Here is a 23,790-nt window from a genome sequence, read left to right as displayed (position 1 = left end):
TGGAAATCCTCTGGTAGTGTAGGGGTTATGAGTTGGATGGCTAGCCTCAAGATAAGCAGTTGAAAACTACCAGCTGTTCCATGGGAGAAAGATGAGGCTTTCTGCTCCCATAAAGATTTATAGCCTCAGAAACCCTATATAGGGTCACTATGAGTTGGTATCGACGAATAACCAACCAAGTATACAGGGTCATGGAGTCCTAGTAAGGGTGCTCTGGGTTAATGTACTGGACTGCAAAGTTGGTTTGAACCTCAAGGTCAGTGGTTTAACTTACCAGCTGCTCCTTGGAAATCCTATACAGGGTCGCTATGAGTTGGGAACTGACTCAACGGCACTTAACAACATACAAGGTCAGGATGAGTTAGAACCACCACTAGCCTGTCAGTCTGTCATGCTATGATGGTTTAAGTGTTGCTATGATGCTGGAAGCTATGCGACCAGTAAATATCAGCAGGGTCACCATGGTAGACAGATTACAGTGGAGCTTCCACACAGACTAGGAAGGAGAACCGGACTGCTTCTGAATGGTTAGCCACTGAAACACTTATGAATGGCAGCAGAATGCTGGATATAGTGCTGAACGGTGATCCCTTCAGGTTGAAAAGCACTCAAAATATGACTGGGGAAGAGATGCTTCCTCAAAGTAGAGCTGACCTTAATGAATGGCGCAAAGTGTTTGGGACCTTCGTTTGCTGATGGGGCAAACCCACAATAAGAAGAGATAGCTGCAACTATCCATTAATAATCTGAACGTGGAATGTAGGAAGTATGAATCTGAGAAGTTGAAAGTCATCAAAAATGAAATGGAACAAATAAAGATCAATATCCTAGGTATTAGTGAGCTGAAATTGTACTTGTATAAGCTATTTTCAATCTGACAATCACATGGTTTACTATTCCAGGTGTGACAAATTCAAGAGGAATGGCATTCCATTCCATTATTTCGTATTCCAATATTATATATTCCATTATTCCAATATTTTAAAATCTTTAAGTACAATGCTGTCTGTGATAGGATAACATCCATATGCCTACCACTATTATTCAGATTTACATACCAACTATTAAAGCCAGTGATGATGAAAACTGAAGAATTCTACCAACTTCTTCAATCTAATATTGATCGAACATACAATCAGTTGCATTGATAATTAATGGTGTTTCAGAACATGAAAGTTGGAAACAAAGAGGAAGGATTAGTAGTCAGAAAATATGGTCTTAGTGAAAGAAATGATGCTGGAAATCCCATGATAGAATTCATTACAAATACTTTTTTCAACAACATGGAGCTCATCAGAATCAAATTTGCTACATCTTTAGGAAGAGTCGGTGGAAAAGCTCCATATCATCAGCCAAAACAAGGATAGGGCCCAATGTGGAACAGATCATCAGTTGCTCATATGCAAGTTCAGACTGAAGCTGAAGAAAATTAAAACTGCACAAGAGTCAAAAGATGATCTTGAATATTTTGTTGTTAAGTGCTGCAGAGCTGTTTCTAACTCATAGTGACCCTGTATAGAGTTTCCGAGGAGCGGCTGTAGTGTTTGAATTGCCAACCTTGCAGTTCAAACCGAGCTTGCAGTCTAGTGCTTATCCTACAGAGCCACACCAGGACTCCTTGATTATATCCCACCTGAATTTAAAGACCATCTCAAGACTTGATACACGAGACACTAATGACTGACTCATAGCGACTCTGCACAGTTTCCGAGGAGCGGCTATTGAGTTTGAACTGCCGACCTTGCGGTTCAGTCTTTATCCTACAGCACCACACCAGGACTCCTAGGAATTCTGCAGATCCAATGGTTAAGTGATGATTCAAACACACCCAGTGGCTTCCATGGAGAAAGACCTGCTTCCAGTAAGATTTCAGTCGAGGAAACCTATGAGGCAGTTCTACTCTGTTATATGGTCTTGATAAGTCACAACCAAACTCAAAAACACCTAGCAACAATATACCGCCTTTATTTATAAGAATTTCATAACTGTTTTTGAATAACACTAAAGTAATAAAAATGTATAAATCAGTGTTACAATTTTTTATGAAAAATTTTTAATTACTCAGTGGCAGGAATGTATACCATATATATTTTTTAAATGGACCACTTAAATAAGGCAAAGGTCATAACAACTTTTTTTTTTTGTTTTAAGTACTGTAATTCCAAACACTAAGGGCCCAAACCAGGGGCACTGCAGTAATTCATTATTGAAAGTCTATCTGAGGGCTCCTTACATATATCCCTTCCCCCCAAGACTACTGAAGTCAAGCAAACTCCTTTTCTCCATGTCAGTGATTGCATATTGCTCCCTGCTCGAGGGTCCCACATTCTTATCCTCTATAGTTTCAAAACTTCAAGGCAAAGGTTTGTAGTCTTCAAACATTTAAATGTGTCTTAACATTCTCCTGCCTAAGAGAAACGTCAAGAGCCCTGGTGCTTAGTGGATTATGAGCTAGGCTGCTTACCTAAGATCAGTAGTTCAAATCTACCAGTCAATCCTCAAGAAAAAGATGAGGCCTTCTGCTCCCATAAACATTCACAGCCTCAGAAACCCTACACAGGGTCGCAATGAGTTGGAACCACCTCAATGACACATAGTCACCACCACCATCAATAGAAACATTGACTTTATCTGGAAGCATTTCCTGATACAGCCACCTTTAGTGACCTAAAGAAACCTCGAAGGGGTGATTTGCTTTGTGGTCATAAACTGCTACCCACTGAGAACAATTTCTCAAATTTACTTAAATAATTATGAGGACACCAAAAGAAAGCCACCTTCAAGCCGTTGCATTTTCTTGAATGGTTTCGATTATAAAAGGAAATTACAAAATGTAACTAGAAAAATAAAAAAGAGGGAAAACTCATAATTGGACGACACCATTTGTTATTTGGTGGCACCTTCTGGGAAAGCTCGATATTGCAGCTCAGCTCTGTTACACATAAATTCCCATGCAAAAGCAAGGAAATAGTACTGACAATACATTTCAATATTGTGTAACCTAGAACTATGAGTCTGTTTTGTTGTAAGCGAATACATATGGGCATATTCCTTTTACTGCACTCTGCTTTTCTGCGTATCACAGATACTGCACTTTTGACAAACTGAAGGCTTGTGGTAATCCTGCAATCAAGCAAGCAAGGCTATTGTCACCATTTTTCCAACAGTATCTGCTCATTTTGTTGTTCTGTGTCCAATTTGGTTATCCTCACAATATTTCAAACTGTTTTCATAATTTCACTACACACTTAGTAGACCACAGTATGCATAACTCTTACACACACTGGGAAACCAAAAACTTATGTGGCTCATTTTATTGCAATATTCACTTTACTGCGGTGGTCTTGAACCAAAGCCGCAGTTTCTCCGAGCTATGTCTGTACATGAAGTTTGAGGTTCCTGGATGTTTTTCAAGACTTCCATCAGTTCTGGTTTGCATGTCAAATCCACTTAGGAGTAGTAGAACCTATCACCACCTAAAGGCTGTTGGTAAAACCTAAGTCAATAGATAAAAGAAATATGATTCATGAATGGGACATGGCAGTGACGCCAAGTTCATGAAGCACATTTTTTTGTGATTTTAGTATGAATTCATGGTAGGGAAAAAATTATTTCCTTTACCTCCAAATGCTGCTGAGTCAGATGTTGCTGGGATCCGTGTCAGATGACCTTCAGCATATTCTTATCCTTTGAGTCTCAGTTTCGTCATTAAAAAAATGAGAATAAAATAGTACCGATGCACAGAGCATAGTCCTGGTTGGATAATGTGATAGACTGAAAACTCAGTTTGAATTGCAAGGTTGGTGGTTCAAACACATCCTTTTTTTCTTTTTTCAAGTGATCTGCCCCTTTACTTCGTTTGTAAACACAACTTCCATGCAGATGGTGCGAGCAGGCACCAGCGCTAACCCTCCTCTGCTAGCTGCTGGCTTGGGTGTTCAGGTGCTCGGGTGGGAAGCGCCCACTCTGTGGCCATCTGAGACGCGTGGGTGACAGCCAGCCATTTGAGGATAACAGCAAACGATTCTGTTTGTGATTTCTAACCCTTCCACTACCTCTCCCCCACAAAAACAAACTGTACATGAGTTTACAAACATAATAACATATAAATAATGGAAACGTCCAGGCGGGCAGCCTGCTGGCTCCGCATGAGAAGCACTGAGGCGTCTGCCTCCAGGTCCAACCACCAGTGTGTGTCCACTGTGCCCTAGGGCTGTGGCTGGGCAGCGCCTGCACCTGGCGGTCACCGCTCCAGCTCAAGCTCATGTGGACCAGGGTGTTTCTTCTCACGGCAGTGCTCCTTGTGGGCAGCCCAGTCCTTCTGCTGGCACTGCCAGCCTCCGTAGTGGGCCTCCTGGCACCGCCCACAGATGTTGAACTCCGGAGCTGCATCTCAATCGTGGTGCAGAGAGGGTAGTGGCACTCATAGTAGGTGCGGGAATTCTCCTGCTCCTCCTCCGCTGAGGCGTACCACCTTGGAAATCCACTACAGGGTCGCTATTGGTTGGAACTGCCTTGACGGCACTTAACAACAACAATTCACTGAGTGGTTTTGAGGTTAAAACACAAAAAATGCTTAAAAGGATGACTGATGCATAGCAAATACAGCGATAAATACATCCCTAAACTAGCTGCAGTTGAATGGATTCCAGCTCAGGGTGACCTCATGTGTTCGAATAGAATTACGCTCCACCAGGGGTTCAATGACTTTTTTCAAGAGATGATCAGCAGGCCTTCCTTCTGAGGTACCTTCCAGTATGCAGCCAACCTCCGAACTGTTCACACTCCCCAAAGATTGTAAGACACTGCTGTTATTGTTGTGAAGTGCCACTCAGTCCATTTTGACTCACAGCGACCCCGTACAGGGTTTCCAAGGTACAGCTGGTGGGTTTGAACCGCCAACCTTGTGGTTCCCATCCAATGCTTATCAAACAGTGCCACACGAGAAGTCCCAGACATCACTAAGGTAAGGTAAAGCTGGTGTTGCAAAGACCATGTCAAATCACATCTTTAGCTTTAGTCACATGCCTTAGAGTCAAAAACAGATATGCAAGGAATAGGCATGATGGGAGTCTCTCAAATAAGACTTAGGGAGACTTACTGGGAGACATTGGCTCAGTACATGTGAGTAAAAATACTGAACATTGGCAACTGCAGAGAACAACCAACCCTGCAGTGAAAGGGCTCCTTATTCATGATGTTCAGCTACCCAACAGCTTTCCAGGAATTATATAATGAAAAGATTGAACATAGGCTAGGCGGTCTATTACAGGAACAAGAAAGACAAAGGGTCTCTAACTCTTCTTATTTTTTTCTATGCTCCCTTTTCACTGTTTCAAATCCTTTTTGGAGCAAGTCAGGAACGTGGGTGAGTACATACATGAACAGCTGGCTGGCTAGACTGTACCCTTCTCCATCTGATCACATGTAACATAAGAGACAAACAAACAAAAATTAGAAAATGGGATCAGGTGATGTAGTAGCTCCATGCGCCCAACAAAGTTAACTTTCTCACAATTGTTTTTAATGAATGCTAGGCACTGAACTGAATCTACCAGGAGGAAGAATTGCAACCCTGCAGGTATTTTTACCTCCAGTTATAAAACACAGAGAATAGGAGCTCAGAATGAGAACTCCCCTCCCCCCTGGAGAGCCAGCGCAGCCCCTTTAATAAATGGCCTCTCCAGCTGCTCCCTGGCCATACTTACAGACTTTACAGCTCTTGCATGTGCTGGAATTACAAGTCATTAAAAAGCCACTTTGAAAACACAATAAAGACCTTCTTCTCTGGCTGTGGCAACCTTCCTTCACATCAAAACCTAAGGCCAATGATTCAACAGCAGGACATTTACTGCCAGCACCAGACAGTGTAAGCAGGGCAATGAACAGGGTGGGGTGGGAGGAAACAGGCACAACAAAAGAAGGGAAGTTTTCTTTTTCCTTCTCCTTCCTTTTTTTTCTTGTTGAAAGAAACTTCTGCTAAGGTGATTTGTAGTATTTATCCTGTATCTTAACCACCACCCCACCCCTGGAAAGAATGCTTGCTTACTATCTGATGAGCTGTTTGTCTTTCTTCCTAAAGAAAACACTTTGGTAGGCCAAAACGATCAGGAAACTCGATTCACAACTAATTTCTCACAGGGACAACATTTTGCCAAATTTCGCTTGCCCATATCTAAAGAACTTCTAATAATTCCACTTCTAAATGACAAACAAATCTCAAACAAAAGCCATGCAAAAAAGTCAAGCCATGCAACTCAGTTCTCTAGAGTGCTGAAACATCAAGAGCGCAAGTGGCTGGCTTTACCCCTCAGAGATTTATCTTCTCACAGAAGAACAGAAGTCTAAATTCAGGAAAAGGCTCTGGAGGAAGATCTTCATCTCTTCTGAGTTCCGTTCCTGGGGGATCTTCATGAGCATGGCATGCATCTTCCCTCCCATGGCTTTACCAGTTGGCTAGTTTCATCTGTTTTATATCTCAACAGAGAGGACTCATGATATACCTCACACTAATCCTGCCTCATTAACATAACAAAGCACACAAAACCACCCCAAAGCCACTGTCATCAAGAGTCTACAGGACACAGTGGGACTGCCCCACAGTCTTTCTCCCACAGAGCTGCTAGTGTGTTCCAGGGACAGGCCTTCTGGTTAGCAGTGGAGCACTTTATCCATTGTGCTACCAGGGCTCATTGCACTGACATGTTGTTGTTAAGTGCCGTAGAGTCGGTTTCAACCCATAGCGACCCCATAGAGGGTTTCCGAGGGTATAAATCTTTACGGGAGTAGAAAGCCTGATCTTTCTCCCGCGGAGCAGCTGGTAGTTTCGAACCACTGATCTTAAGGTTCGCAGCCCGATTTGTTACCACTGACCTTAAGGTTCGCAGCCCGATTCGTAACCACTACGCTACACAGAGGATAGGATTTACAACACATTTTTAGGGTCAGGATAGGGTCTGGGGACACAACTCAATTTGTAACAGCACTGATTAGGAAATGACTATGTTAACCAAACCCAATCATAAATGGTTATTTTTATTTTCTTGTACTGTTTTCTTCCTCCCTTCCTCCATGAATATTAAAGTTCCTAGTCTTATAAAAACTATACAAACTCAAATTTTCTCTTTAGAAAAAGTTATATGAAAGACACAAAACAAAAACTGAGAAATTACAAAACAAATGAGAGATACATGAATTTGCTTTTTTAAAATCATCAATTGAAGTTTAAACAAGTTTATGAAACCTGCAATGACACAGATAAACTCAGACCACCCCTCTTCCATTCATGCTTGGTGTCAGTCACTATTAAGATCACTTTTCCTAAGTATAGTGAGCCAGTATGGTCCCAAAGAGATCATTCCTAACTGCAAAACATCTTCATTGCAAGGGGAAGTAGCCAGATTCTTGAATGTAAACCATTCTTAGTGCTAACTAACATTTAGGTTCATAGCAAGAACATCCCCTCATCCTGGATTCTCAACTTGCTGAATAATAGTCACTCATTAGGAAGTCTTTCTATCTTCCTACCTGACAACTCCCAAACTATTGATGAACTTTCAGGTGACAATAATTGATTTCTGTATATTCATGAACATGGAAAGCAGTTCAAGAATGACAAAACTTACTTATAGGCAAAAACATCTTTTAAGTTGTCTTCTTTCAACAACAGTTGTTGTTGTTTTTGTTAGGTGTCGAGTCAGTACTGACTCATAGCGACCTTATGCACAGCAGAACGAAACACTGCCCGATCCTGGGCCAACCTCACAATTGTTGCCACGCTTGAGTCCATCGATGCTGCCACTTGGCCAATCGATCTCATTGGGGGTCTTGCTCTTTTTCTCTCACCCTCCATCTTACCAGACATATACTTCTCCAGTGACTGGTCCCTCCTGACAATATGTCTGAAGTATGAGACATGAAGTTTGGCCTTCCTGGCCTCCAAGGACAACTCTGGCTGCACTTCTTCCAACATGAATCTATTGGTTCTTTTGGTAGCCCATGGCACTTTCAATAGTCTCCTCTAAGACCATAACTCAAAAGCATCAATTCTTCTACTGTCTTCCTTATTCACTGTCCAGCTTTCAACAACAGTTGTTGTTAAGTGTCATCGCGTCGATTCTGACCCATAGTGACCCTGTATAGGGTTTCTGAAGAGCAGCTGGTGACTTTGAATCACCAACCTTGCAGTTCAAACGGCTTTGCAGTCTAGCGCATTAACCCACAGCGGCACACCAGGACTCCAACAACAGTAACAACTTAAAAACAAAAACTACCAACTGCCTATCCACAGTGCTACATATATTAGTGTATTTCAGGGAACTGAAAAGCTAAAAGGTCCTAGGAAACTTTGGCTTGACTTTTAGTTCAAGACTTAGACTTTCTGTCCTGTGATTTTCTAGTTATTATGTAATACATGGGAATCCTAGTGTCACAAGCACTGGACTGACTGTTAACCATAAGGTTGGCAGTTCAAAGTCACCAAAGTTGCTGTAAGTAGGAAACGACTCAATGACACATCACAACAACAATGCAGAAAACATAAGGAGGGCTGGTGTAGCTATGCGTTAAGCATTGGGCTGCTAACCACAAGGTCAATGGTTCAAGCCTACTAGCTACTCTTTACTACCATAGATTTACACTCTGGAACCTTAAGAAGTCGATTTACTCTGTCTGCAGGAGAAAGAGGAGACTTTCTGCTCCCATAAAAATTTACAGCCTTGGAAATCCTATGCAGGGTCGCTATGAGTCGGAACTGACTCACTCCACAGCACATAACCACCACCGCCGCCACTTTGGCCTCCACAGGGCAGTCAGAATGGACACACTGGCAGTAGGTTTGGGTTGGGTTTGGATGTAACACATCCAATATCATTATCAAGTCCATGTTCCATCTCCAGACAAAATACCAAGCAACATTCTATATCGATTCCAAATGCTCACTCCCTACTTGAAGTGTATATATGCTGTTGTTAAGTACCGTGGAGTCAGTTCCAACTCGCAGTGACCCTGCACAGGGTTTCCAAGGCTGTAAATCTTTACGGGAGCAGAAAGCCTCATCTTTCTCCTGTAGAACCGCTGGTAGTTTCGAACTGCTGACTGTGAGGTTGGCAGCCCAACTCGTAACCACTACACTACCAGAGCTCCTTAAAGTGTATAGATAAGCATTGGAAAAAGGACATTAGAGTTTTACAGAATCTTTTAAAGAAGTCAGGCCATACATAACAATAACTAGGTAGCATTTATTGATTACTGTACGAAGAAGCACTTTCCATACATTAATTTTCCCCAAAATAAACAAGTTACCAGTAGCTACTATTTCAAACTCCATTTTACAAAAGAAGAAATTAAGAAACAGAGAAGGTTAAGTCATCTTTCCAAGATCAGTGGTGAAGCTGGGATTCAAAACCAGCCAGTTGTGCACCAGAGTGCAGACTCCATATTTCCAACATACCTGATAACCAATCAATCTACCTTCCAACCTCTCCATACTTCTTAACAAATAAATGATTCCTCAAAAATATACAGGCATATGAACCAGAGATGCGCATCTTATCTCTGTCTTCTTATATACAAAGTAAGTAAAAACTTAACCAAAGAAAACAATAATGCTGTTGTTGTTGTTGCTAAGTACCACTGAGTAGGTTTCGACTCACAGTGATCCTGTATGGGGTTTCAGAAGATCATCTGGTGTGTTTGAACTGCTGATGTTGTGGTTCGCAGTCCAGTGCTGATCCTACAGTGCCATACCAGGAATCCAAAGATAACTATGTTGTTGTTGTCAAGTGCCGTTGAGTTGGTGCCGACTCATAGTGACACTGGAAAGGGTTTCCGAAGAGCTGCTGGTGAGTTTGAACTGTTGAACTTGTGGTTCATACCAAGCTTGTGGTCAAGTGCTTTATCCTATAGCACCACACCAGGACTCCAAAGATAACTATGTTGTTGTAAATGCCATTGAGTTGGTTCCTACTCATAGATAACTACGCTGTTGTTGTTTCGGGCCCTGGAATTGGTTCTGACTCATAGTGACCCTGTACAGGGTTTCCGAGGCTGTAAATCTTTAGAGGAGCAGAACGCCTCATCTTTCTCCCATGGAACGGCTGGCAGTTTTGAAATGCCGACCTTGAGGTTGGCAGCCCTATTTGTAACCACTACACTACCAGAGCTCCTTACAGATAACTATATGAATCAGCAAATTCAAGAGTCCTGGTGTGGTGCTGTGGGTTAATGCATCAGACTGCAAAGTCATTTGAACTACAAGGTCAGTGGTTCAAGCTCACCAGCTGCTCCTTGGAAACCCTACACAGGGTCACTATGTGTCGGAATTGACTCAACGGCACTTAACAACAACAACAATGAATCAATCTTAATAATAATGCATTTGAATTTTTATATAAAACCTGAAATCTAGGTTCATTATGAAAAGCTCCTTTAAAAAGTTCTTCCCTTTAACTGTAATGACCTGTCCAGAAGCAAGATGTTTTCTTTGCAGATCCACCAGGTAGGTCATCATTTCTCGAGAGTTCTTCACAGTCTTCTGATTGTTTTTCGTGTCTTACTATTTTCAAAATCAAATCAAACCTGCTGACCAGTCATAAGGACCCTATACAGATCAGAGTAGAGACCTGGTGTGGTGCTTCTTCAGGATAATGCACTACACCACAAGATTGGTTTGAACTACAAGATTAGCAGTTCAAACTTACCAGCTGCTCCTCTGAAACCATATGCAGGGTCGCTATGAGTCAGAAATTAACTAGATGGCACTTAACAACAATAACATAGATCAGAGTAGAGCTGTTCCCTAAAATTTCCAAGGCTCTAAGTCTTCACGGGAATAAGACCACCTCATCTTTCACCCATGGAACTGCTGATGGATTTGAACCACCAACCTTTTTGTTAGTAACTCAACACTTTACCCACGGAACCAGGGCTCCTTATTTCTATTACCAGAAGACTGAAAGCCAAGTAGTGCCCCAAAATTCTTTAGAGGTTTTCTTTTTTAATGACCTGAGGAGGACAGTGCAAGAGTATCTGTTATAATTACTTGTATTACTAGATGTGGTTTTAGTATGTCATTCATTCACTGTATCGAAAATGTACTATATATTGCAAGAATTACGATTCTAACTCTTCATTCCAGAGGATTTTTCAAGTTAACGCTGTAGACAAAACACCAAGTAGAGTAAGAATTTTATTCAAAGAAAAACCATGCCTTGTAAGTTATATATACAAAGAGGAAGTAAGAGGCCCAACAAAAGGAGCACAAAAGAATTAACAAAAGAGGAAGATTGGGATAAAATTACATATTCAATAGTATGCAATTATACTATTCAATAGTGGTTTATTCAATAGTGCTTTATGAATGTTATTCTAGAAAGTGGCCTTTCAAACTTTCCACCATAAACATACATACACACACCTCTGAAATGGTATTTTTCACAAATCATTATTTACCCATACTGTCTACATTGTAGTCTGATTTTTGAGTGATAATGATGACGTACTAAATTGAATTCATGGTTCACCAATGAATCACAGCCCGGAATTTGAAAACCTCCGTTCTAAAAGAATCACAACATGTCAGAAGCTAGAAAAATAAAGTTGCTAAACGACAGTCTTGATAGACTAATCACACCCCAATAGCATCAAATAACATTTCTGGGTGATTTGAAACAAAAGTCAAACATTACAAAGAGTTTCTAGTAACAACTGCATTATGAGTCACTTTCTAATTAAGATGAGCAGTAACAGTAAGAAGCAAAAGAGGAGAAATACATGCATAAAACACTGGAATAAACCTCATCAGCTGTCATCTCCATTTCACAAATTACAAAGAGAAAGCCTTTAACCAAACATAGGAACAAAGTACCCAGTCTCCAGGATTTCCTAAACTATTCTGATCCTAACTAATCTTCCATTAGAATGTTAAGATGAGCTACAGAGAAAAAGTAGGAGGGAGGTGGTCTGTGGACCACTGAGGATGTGTATCAATACCAGGTTAACTCCTGACCTGGGTTAGCCAGAACGGTCAATGCAAATCAGAACAGTCTTTGAACTAGGGACATTTGTGGGACAACCACATGGGGCAGAAAGAAATGTATTCTGAAACTGCCAGCAATATCTAGTCAAGCACCTTAGAGGGCCATTGTGTAACACAAGAGTATCGAGACAGGTTATGACTGACAAGTAACTGAGGAAACAGAAAAATGAGGAGTAACTTCATAGCAAATAATGTTTATTCTCCAGAAAGGGTGTAGACCATCTTTTTGATTGAGAAAAGTCTGGTCACTAGAAATGTAGGAGTTTTTACATTGGTAAAAGTTAGCCTGATAACCTGAAAGTCCCTTCCAACTCTGACAAATCAGTAATCATTAAGGCTAAATTCCAACATCAAGTAACTTTTTTTTTTTTTCCGTGAAGGTCAGGCCAACCCATTCAAATCAGACGCTATACAATTCAGGGTGGGGAATGTAAATATTTCATATTCAAAATAGTCACTGGGTTTCACAGGTGTGTACACATGTCAACATATCAAATTATAAACTTCAAATATGTGAGACTTATTGTTATGTAAAGCTTGCCTCCATAAACCTGTAAAAATACTATCAGCAGCTCTCTGTCACAAATGACTTCAATCTACTGAACAAAATTTGATCAACATTATAGCTGCTTCCCAATATTTTCTGATTTTCTTTTTCAAATTTATGTTCACGTGTATTGATGTCATAGTACTTCTGTGTCACCTTCCTAAACCAAGTGGAGGAACCAAACTCTAACTAGAAGCTAAATGTTTCTGCTGTCATTCCAATGACTCACTGTTATGTTAGAGAGTGTATCTTTCCTTAATAACTTTAATCATAGTTGGAAAATCTGCAAATGCCTTAGTGATTTTATTTCCTCCTTTCTATTTAGTTAAGGAAACTCATTCCTGGGCCATGTCTACATCCATGCTATCATCTTAATGGTCCAACATTCATTTTCTTTCTTCTATTATTTTGCATGAAGCGATCTGAAATAAAACCTTTAAAACAAAGTTACGAAAGAATTGAAAGCAACAAGACTACTCACATCAGATTTCGAGGACATGTTCTCCTCCACATCTGAGTCATTGGGATCCACAATATCATCAAATGGTGGTAATGTTGATTTCTTTTTCTCTGATGTCTCACTACTTTCAATTTTGACCTTTCCCATCTTGACATGAGATTTATCTTTTATCTGTTTTTTGTCAGCAGAACAAGTGAGTATCAGTGGCGGTGCACTTGAAAAACTTTTAAATAAAGCCTCTGAGCTACTCTTTTTCCTTTTTTTGGCTGAGAGTTCTTCAGACTCAGAAATGGGAGGCCTTTTACTAGGAGCCTTCTTATCTTGCTGTCCACTGGTGATGGTGAGCAAGTTACTGTCTGGTTTTGGCTCTTTTGACATGGGTTTAGGTTCCTTGAAGGCCATTTTAGGAACGATTTTTTCTTCTTTCAGTGGTTTATTTTCTTTGGGTTTCTTTGAGGATTCTTTGGAAGATTTGTTGTGATCCCTGGAAGGTTCTTTGAAGGCACTTTTATGTTCTCTGGAGTCTTTAGAAGGTTTTTCCTTGTGCTCCTTCATTAATTTGTGAGGCTTTGAAAAACTGGTACTGCTGCTGCTACTGCTGCAACTACTGCTGCTACTGCAACTACTGCTGCTGCTACTGCAACTGCTGCTGCTACTGCAACTGCTGCTGCTGGTATGGACACTCCTATTGGGATCCTGCAAGAAAACAAACCAGAAAGAAATGAGACCCTCCATGCTGCACACATGAAGAGGCAACAAATTGCATACAACGACCCTCCTTCTTATTGTTTTGAAACTGGTTTTTCTATAAACCAACTACCAGAATGCATTGAGCAGGAAAGGTCAATGTGAGAATCCGGGGATCGTTACTGTAACAAGGCTTTCAATGCAGCCAGCACGCTGCTTCTCAGTCATTAGGAGCACGGAGTTTTAAAGCATTTCAGCTCAACAAATGTGAAACAAATGCCTGTTCTAGAAGCTACAAAGCTGGATCACACACAGCCCCCACCCATAATAACGATCTGGATTTATGGTTCATACTGGCTGTGAGAACCACCTGTAAAATGCTATGACAACAAAACACCAAAACAACACAACAACAAAAACCCGCTGCCATACAGTGGATCCCAACGATAAGACGTCGGGGAATAATTAATGCTGTTGGGAACCTAGAAAAGAATCATTCAGGAAGTTAGAGAGGCAAATTGATAGAGATTTACAGAGAACTGGGTCCTAGCGGCTATGCCAGTAATTACCAGAGAGAGAACAATCAAGTGGTAGTTGGATGAGTTGAGACAATAAAGCAGCAAAATGCAAACTTCAACAATTTCATTGAAAAAAATCCATTATCTTTTCATTGCCTACTCCCATGGAGTGTTTGATATATCAGGAATATCAACCAGCTACACCACAAGACTGAGAGGGAAACAGACAAGTAGTCCAGCATCACATAACAAGGTCAGGTACAGTTACGTATTAAATACTTTTTCAATATAAAGAATCCCAAGACCAATATAATATAATTTTTTTAAAATTTCTTTTTGTGAATTGATAGTTTTTATAAAAGAACATCAGCTTTACATCATTTATCCTATAATATTTCATTTCATTGAAATGATTACAATCCTCTCCATGCATCATCATTCAACAGCATTTGCTTCCATTCCCTGTTGTTTTTGTTTTGGATGTACACCGAAGCACTCAAGAATATACAGCCATTTAAACAAACAAAGGGCACCCCCTGCAAACCCGCCCCTTGGCTGTCAGCACACAGCACCTCTCCCTCCCTGAGTCCAGGGTCACCAGCCGCTCTATCTCTCCACGTCATCGTCTCTGCCTCCATCTCTGGTGTCACTGCTTCTCTGGATAGGATTCCACACTCTGCTCTTCTCCCTTGATGGTCCCAGGGTCCTCCGCTCCTGGACTGGAAGATCAACCACTCCCCTCCTTTTGTTACAAAACATCTATCTTTATATTTGCAACACTCACAATCAGTCCTGATAGCAATGATTCACAAGAGCAATATAAATTTCATAACAATAACTCTCAATGTGGGAGAAACAGCAAAGTTTTCAATGCAATAAAACTAAATCAGTTATGGAATGTATATCTCTTATCCATTGGCAAAAAAAAACCCACAAAAAAACCACAACTAAATTAGAACAAAGACTCTACTTAAAAGTAAAATGTACCATAAAATCTTCAGCAATTTTTAGTAATGATGAGAAAGGCATTACTTGCTATCTATTTCTGTTTTCCCCCTCATATATACACTGCAGAATATATAACCTATATATGTTTAGGGACATAATCTAAGGCCATACTTACCTCTGAATCTCTATTATTTATAGTAAATATAAGAAACAAAAGTAGATTCTGGATATGCAAAAAATCCACCCCAATACTAAAAGAAGAGTTCTTTCTTGTTTACTTCCATCTCTTAATGGAACCAAAGACAAATAAATGCCCATATTTTGTAACTAGATTTATATTTTCAGTCTTATTCTGTTTCATTCTAACTCACCTACTCCAGCCCAATGATACACAAACAAGTTGCTCTAGTAGTTACTCTTCAAAATCTAGCATTCTACAGTAAAGACAGCAGAACCATCTATTTATTGGGCCTATGTGCCTAAGCAAGCATTAGAAAGTAATTACCTCAAAATGAAAATTTACTGCTCTATGTGAATAGGAATATGTGATTTTTCCTTCTTGCAATAATTTTGTGCTATTTGCTCAATGAGAAAATGACAAATTATTCCAATTTATTCTTGCAAATAAGCATTTTGTGTTTAAAACTCTGAAATGGATAATGTTACTAAGCAAAGACATGCTTTTATGCATCAAACTAGATACTTCCTTACAAAATATTATAACCTGAGACACAAAAGCAGAATGCTAAAAATAGGACTAATATTACAGAAACTTCATCATTTTACAAATTCTATTATAAGATATTTCCTGGCATATAAGCAATGCTATGAATAATTAAAATAAAGCATAATGGACAAACTAAATTAAGGAAGAACATTCTGAAATCTAATATTCTTGAGGGTTTTCTTTTTTTATCAAATTGGTTTGTTGACTCACTGGATTTTGACAATTTGTAATCAGTATTCTAATTACGGCTTAAGAACACCCAAACACTGCTGATTAATATTCAATCTGCATGGAGAATTACAGAGAATTTTACAAATGTAACTGAAAAATGCACAATTGTCAATCTACCAACATAATTTATATTGTTAAACATAAAATAACAATAAAGTAACATTCCAGTACAAGAAGGAAATAAAGAAGGCTACTTTTACATGATTTATTTTTATGAAATTTTTAACCACAAAGGACATAGTAGTATTTTACAAAGCTTCTGCGTCATGAAAAGTTTAAGTTCTTGTTTCAGTTACATCCACATAATGCTAGGCACAAACAGCCAGAGATTTTACAACTTTTGACTTCCCATATCAGTCTAGGTATTTAATGTCTGCTGTAACCTTTCCACCCACCCAACAAATCAATCTTGTACAAGCAGTTTACTCAATTATTCCTGGTACTTTTCCTTTTGTAATTATCACAAAGAAAAAACTTATTTCTAGCTAACAGAACCCTAGCAGACAAACATATCCCTTAGCAACTCCTTGGTTGTGCGCCGAGGAGTCAGTTCTGACTCATACAGATCCTTATAGGGTTTCCTAGGCTACAGATCTTTACGGAAGCCGAAAACCTCATCTTTCTCCGCGAGCAGTTACTAGATTGGAACTGCTGGCCTTGCAGTTAGCAGCCCAATGAAAATAAAATTTAGAAAATCTACCATTTCTATTAGCGTAGTGGTTAGGAATCGGGCTGTGAGCCACAAGGTCAGCAGTTTCGAAACTACCAGCGGTTCCGCGGGAGAAAGATGAGGTGGTCTGCTCCCGTAAAGATTTACAGCCTCGGAAACCCTGCGTAGGGTCGCTATGAGTCGGAACCGACTCCACGGCACATAACAACAATAACAACAACAACCATTTCTATTATATGGAACTTTATTGTCTTTGGCCTGGGCTACAATAAATGGTAAAGTTCAAATTTATATCATCAGACTCAATATCTTACATATAAAATCAAAATTGAAAATTGGATTCAAAGTCAAGAATAAGGGATCTAGTCACTGACTTCACAGTTTTTGCTGAACCATTAACCTCAACATTAAGTATCACTGAGAAACACAAAATAATTACCATTCAATGTGAAACTTACACATGTTGTATAATTCATATTCTCTTTGCCTGAGGCTACTAAGGCAATCGAAGCTGTGAGAACTTGGGTGCATAATTCAAATCTTAACTATTTACAGCAATCGACTTGTTAAACATAAATATACATATATCTGCACTCACTTTACAACCTGTGAATAGACAGTACAATATTTTCTTTCACCCGTTCAGATTCAACTGAATGCTTCCTTGTTTTAATTTTCTGGAACAGAATGGGCTTCTTTAATGTATAATCTCCTCTAATACTAGTTGTCAACAACTCCAGTAAATGATTTAAGCAAAAATAGAGGTTGTAACTTATCAGCCAAAGTAAGATTTTCTGATGATATCTGGCTTTCAATTTCCATGTTATCTTCACATCTCTCTCAGTCCCACTGATAACTAAAAACTGATTTTCTCCCCAGCTCCTCTTTCTTCCCTCTGGCTAGCACTTATTTTTGGTCTCTGCCCTACTTTCACTGGCTTCTGTGTCCTGCATGGTTTTTAGAACACCCACATTTTATTCAACGAAATTTGCATAGGGACAAATAAACTACCCCAGAAGAGCATTTACCCAAACCCAATAAACTCTCCCAGAAGAGTTTATTTGTCCAAACTGCATAATAAAAGGATTATTTCCAGAAAGTTAGTGTATAGTCCAAAAAGTTATGTGCATTAAGGGGGTAGGGAAACCCAGGACACTAAAAACAGACTGCCCAAACTAGAAGTCTCTTCTGTAATGTTATTAAACACATGATGAAGGGGCCAGTGGGATCAGATGCCACCTAAGGCTGTAGATAAAGTATAAAAGTCAGGATTCTAAGGGGGGTGGGGGGGGGGAAGCCTTGACTTTGAACTTTCAAATCCCCAGAATATTGACTTTTATACTTTATCTGTAGTCTCAAATTCCAACCCATTTTCCTGTCTTGACCATGAGTCAGCAAGGAGCAGAACCTGAAGAGTGTAACCAGGGTCTAATGAGCATCTTGAGGGCTCTGCTCTGCTCTGAGTCACAGACAAGACCTAGAAGAATTGTGCCTACAGATTACTGCATGAGCATGGTATAACACCCAGACCCCAAAGGTGCTTAGAAGGTACTCCAGAGTCTGCGCTAGTCCTGAGATGGGAATACTATGAGGCTAGCTGTATGCCTGATGCTCCACTACAGACTAGGAGACTCCTGTGGTTTTCATCACTCAAAATAACAACTTCAATCTGACCCCACTGAGACTATAAACAGCATATCAAGGATAAGGGAAGGCGCTCTGGTAGCGTAGTGGTTATGAATCGGACTGTGAACCTCACGGTCAGCAGTTTGAAACTACCAGCTGTTCTGCAGAAGAAAGATGAGGCTTTCTACTCCCAAAAAGATTTACAGCCTCAGAAACCCTATATAGGGGTCTCTATGGGTCAGAATCAACTCCACGGCACATAACAACAACAACCAGGATAAGGGAGGAGTCCTGGTGGTGCTGTGGGTTAAGCGCAGAGCTGATAACGCACACTGTAGGAAAAAGATGAGGCTGTCTCCTCCTGAAAAGATTTACAGTCTCAGAAATGCTACAAAGAGTCACTGTCAATATGGACTCCATGGCAGTGGGGCTGTTTGTTTGTTTTTAGGTAGGGGAGGGTGAAGGGTAGAACTATATCATTTCTGCTGGAAGAGACTCAAAAATTGGGTCCAAAATAGTATGGCCACTTAAGGAGAATCAAAATTGGTATAAAGAGAGCATGGTAAATAATTTACGAAAATAAAAAAGTTTCACTGAAAATAACAAACAAAATCTTAAAATGAGTAATCAGTAGATAGAATCAAACTGGCAGTATAAAATTAACTAGAAGAAACCGCAACCATATGTCAAAATACCAGAAGAATATCACAAGATAGGAGACTTGCAGAACACACTGAAACAAGTTAAGCTACCAGTCAAATGAAGAGTTAGTTGAAAAAGCAAATGGGAAAAACAGAAAAGAGAAAATAGTTAAAAATAATACAGACGAAAACTTCCAACAAGCCTAAGAAAAGACTGAATTTCTGTTAACCAAGATCCATCTGGTGTCAGCAAGGCTATCCCTTGTTCCACGAGTTTCAAATATTGAGGAAAGATGAGGGAGGAAAGATACATGCTCAGGAACATCATTGCAAGTTTCCTGAACTCTAAGGATTAATTAAATAAATTTGATAGTTTCCAGATAGAATAATTATTTGCAATTTAAAAAGAATTCCTAAAGTTGATTAATTTCAAAAGCTGTCAACCATGCAAGGCAAATGGGGAACAGGGATCAATTACTTTAAAAGAGTAACAAGACTCATCCCCTCAAGAGAACTATACAAATGTTCTATAAGTTCCAGCAGAGGGGGTTGTTGTTAGGTGCCCTCAAGTCAGTTTCAACTGTTAGTGATCCAACGCAGAAGAGAACAAATGATTCTGTACCATCCTCACAACTGTTGATATGCTTGAGCCCACTGGGCCAATCCATCTCATTGGGGACCTTCCTCCTTTTCACTGACCTGCACTTAATCATGCATGAAGTGTTTTTCCAGGGATTGATCCATCCTGATAATATATTCAAAATACTAGAGACAAAATGTCTTGGTTATCATTGCTTCCAAAGAGCATTTTGGCTGCACTTTTTCCAACACAGATTTATTATTCTGTTAGTCCATGTTACTGTCAATATTCTTCTCTAATACCATAATTCAAAAGCATGGATTCTTCTACAATCATCCTTATTCACTGTCCAACATTCACACGAATATGAGGCTATTAAAATACCATGGTTTAACCCTTTGAGCGTGACTCAGAGGAGACTACCTTGACTGAAGAACTGTATTCTGAATACTCCTGATCCTGAATCATAAGCTGTTACTTTCCTAGTAAACTGCATAACAATGGGGGGGGGGGTAATAAAACATGGCATGGGTCAGGCACACCTTAATCCTCAAATTGAGATCTTTGCTCTTGAACACAGGTCATGTGGAGATCTGCCTAATGCATAATTAGTTTGATTTCTTGATGGCTATTCCATGAGCGCAGATTGTGGATCTGAGTAAAATGAAATCTTTGACGATTTCAACCTTGTTTCCATTTTCAAAACGTTATTTATTTGTCCAGTTGTGGGGATTATTGTTTTCTTTAAAGCCCTTTTCCCTTTCAGCAAGCAGGGTTGTGTCAACTATATATGGCAGACTGCTAATGAGCCTTTATCCAATTCTGATGCCATGATCTTCTTCATGTAACCCAGTTTCTAAGATTATGTGCTCAGCATATACACTAAGTATGATGAAAGGATACAATTCTGGCAAACACCATTCCTGATTCTAAACCATTCATTGTTCCATTATCCCGTTCGAATGACTGCCTCTTGGTCTATGTACAGGTAACTCACAAGCATAATTAAGGATACCAGAATACCCATTCTTTGCAATTTACCCATAGTTTACTATGATTCACATAGTTGAAAGACTTTACATAGTCAAGAAAGCACAAGTAAATATCCTTCTGTTAACCAAGATCCGTCTGGTGTCAGCAAGGATATCCCTTGTTCCACATCCTCTTCTAAATATAGCTTGAATTCTGACAGTTCCCTGTTCCAATCATTTTTTAAATTATCCTCAGAAAAAATTTTCTTGCATGTGACATTAGTGATATTGTTTGATGATTTTCCCATTCTGTAGAGTCACATTTGGAAGGGGTACAAATATGAACCCAATCTTTTTCACCAATGCCTTCAAGGCAGTTTGGCATTCTTCCTTCAGTACCACCAGTTCTTGCTCTTAGGCTATCTCTTGAAATAAATGAACATCAACCCCTTATTTCTGGTATAGTGACTCTGTGTATACCTTCCATCTTCTGATGCTTCCTTCACCATTCAATATTTTGCACATAAAATCCTTCAATATTGCAACCTGAGGCTTTAATCCTTCTGGGGAGGAAGTGAAATTAGGACTAAGGAGTGAGGGTTGGGGTTAGGACTATGGCTAGGTCTAGGACATCACTTAGTGTTAGGGTTATGATTAGGACTAGGGTAAGGGTTAGGCTAGGGGTAGGAGTAAGTCTGGGTCTAGATTTTTGGGTGAACAGTCAGGTTTGGTTTTTTTTCCCCTTGAATTTCACTTGATTTCCTCTTCATTTCAAGTTCTGTAACTACATCATTCCATCTTTTTACATTATGCTTTTGTTCCTTTTGTTGTTGCTGCAACTGTATCTCTGACTTTATTTTCAGTTATGTAAGCCTGTTTTTCTTTGGCTATTTCCATATAGGCCTTCCAAGGTGCACATGGTGGGTTTGAATCACTGCCTTTGAAGTTAATAGTCCAGTGCTTATGCTCAGCACCACCCCAAGATTTTCCCCATAGAATCCTTCAATATTAGAAGTCAGGGCTGAATAGTTTTCTTTAGTTCTTTCAGCTTGAGAAATGCTACAACACGTTCTTCCTTTTTTGGTTTTCTAATTCTACATCTTTAAAAATTTCACTGAAGTACTTGACTTTGCTTTCTGGAGTTGACCTTTGAAATATTCTGTCAAGGTCTTTGACTTCTTCATTTCTTCCAGTTGCTTTAACTTCTCTACACGCAATAGCAAATTTCAGAGTCTCTTCTGATAATGCATTTTGGTTTTTTCCTTTCATTCTTACCTTATTAATGACCTTTTTTTTCCTTCATAGATGATGCTCTTGATATCATCCCACAACTCCTCTAGTTTTTGGTCTTTAGTGTCTAATCAGTTCTTGAGATGATCTCTAAATTTAGGTGGCATACATTCAAGATCAATATTTTGGCTCTAGTAGACATGTCTTAAATTTTTTCAGGTTCAATCTGAACTTGCATAAGATAAATTGATAGTCAGTTCCACAGAAAAAAAACAGAAAGATGTTTTGTTTACCTGTGCTTTACTGACTGCAAATGCTTTCAACTGTGTGCATCATAACAAGATATGGATAACATTACGAAGAATGGGTATTCCAAAACACTTAATTGTGCTTATGAGAAACCTGTACACAGCCCAAGAGGCAGCTGTTTGAACAGAATGAGGGGATACTTACTTATTTAAAATCAGAAAAGGTAAGTGCCAAGTTTTTATTTTTTCAGCATACTAATTCAATCTTTGTGCTGAACAATAATCTGTTAAATCGGACTGCATGAAGAAGAACATGGCATCAGGATTAGGGGAAATCTCATTAACAACCATGCTTGCTGCAAGTGAAGAGGACTTAAGGTACTGATGAAGATCAAGGACTAGAGCCTTCAGCATGGGTTGCAACTCAGTGTAAAGAAAACAAAAGTCCTCACCACTGGACCAATAAATAACATTACAATAAATGGAATAAAGACCGAAGCTGTCAAAACTTCAATTTGCTTGATGTATAATCAAAACTAATGGAAGCAGAAGTCAAGAAATCAAACAAAATATTACACTAAACTAATCTGCTGCACAAAATCTATTTAAAATGTTCAAGAGCAAAGACGTCAGTTTGAGGACTAGGTGCACCTGACCCAAGTCATGGTATTTCAATAGCCTCATACGCACATGAAAGTTTGACAATGAATAAGCAAGACCAAGCAGAATTGATACTTTTGAGTTATCATGGACTGCTAGAAGAATAAGCAAGTCTGTGTTGGAAGAAGTACAGTCAGAAAGCTCCTTGGAAGCCAGGATGGACAGACTTCAAGTCTCATACTTTGGACACATTATCAGGAGGGACCAGTTCCTAGAGAATGACATCATGCTTTATATGGTGGAGGATGGGCAAAAAAAAAAAAGGAAAACATCCAAGGAGATGAAATGGCAAAGTGGCAGCATCAATGGGCTCAAGCGGAACAACAAAGGTGAGGATGGCGCAGGACGGGGCAGTGTTTCATTCCATTGCATGTAGGGTCACTATGAGTTGGAACCTATTCAATGGCCCCTAAGAACAACACCAGCAATGACTGGAATAGTGATCTTTATGCATTTCATTTCCTTCTGAACAAATGCCAATTTTCCTAGATTCATAATTGGTGCGTTCCAAGTACCAATTATTAATGGATGTTTGCAGCCATTTCTTCTCATTTTGAGTGTGTCTCATCAGTAACTAAAGAAGCCAAGAACTTTGCTCCATTCATATCATTATGGCCAACTCTGCTTTGTGAAGGCAACTCCGCCAGTCCTATTTTGAGTGCATTCCAACCTGAGGGGCTCATCTTTCTGCAGTATATCTTGACAATGTTCTGCTGATATTCATTAGGTTTTCAGTGTCTAAACATTCAGAAGTGGTCCACCTTTCCTTCTTCCTAATCTGTCTTAGTCTGGACACTCCACTGAAACCTGCCCACCATGGCTGACCCTGCTGGCATTCAAAATACCAATGGCATAGCTTCCAGCATCACAGCAACATATAAGCCTTCACAATATGACAAACTGACAGATGAGTGTTAGGTAGAGGGGATACAACATATATATATATATTTTTTAATGTTTTATTGTGAATTATATGATAGTTTACATGGGAGAACTTTAGTTTTACATT

At 39.6% G+C, this 23,790-nt stretch overlaps 1 protein-coding gene across 2 annotated transcripts in view; it reads right to left on the bottom strand.

The window, feature by feature from the left end:
- Positions 1-23,790, bottom strand: part of MLLT3 (myeloid/lymphoid or mixed-lineage leukemia (trithorax homolog, Drosophila); translocated to, 3) — a 427,197-nt gene that overhangs the window by 82,046 nt on the left and 321,361 nt on the right. For both annotated transcript variants that reach the window (XM_006864467.1, XM_006864466.1), the window contains one exon: positions 13,066-13,740. In XM_006864467.1, coding sequence (XP_006864529.1) covers positions 13,066-13,740 — 675 coding nt within the window. The remainder of the gene's footprint in view (positions 1-13,065; positions 13,741-23,790) is intronic.

Source organism: Chrysochloris asiatica, unplaced genomic scaffold (assembly GCF_000296735.1).
Source record: "Chrysochloris asiatica unplaced genomic scaffold, ChrAsi1.0 scaffold00065, whole genome shotgun sequence".
In the NCBI taxonomy this organism is placed as follows: domain Eukaryota; kingdom Metazoa; phylum Chordata; class Mammalia; order Afrosoricida; family Chrysochloridae; genus Chrysochloris; species Chrysochloris asiatica.
The sequence above is the reverse complement of the archived record's forward strand: the minus strand, read 5'-3'. Positions and strand labels throughout refer to the sequence as shown.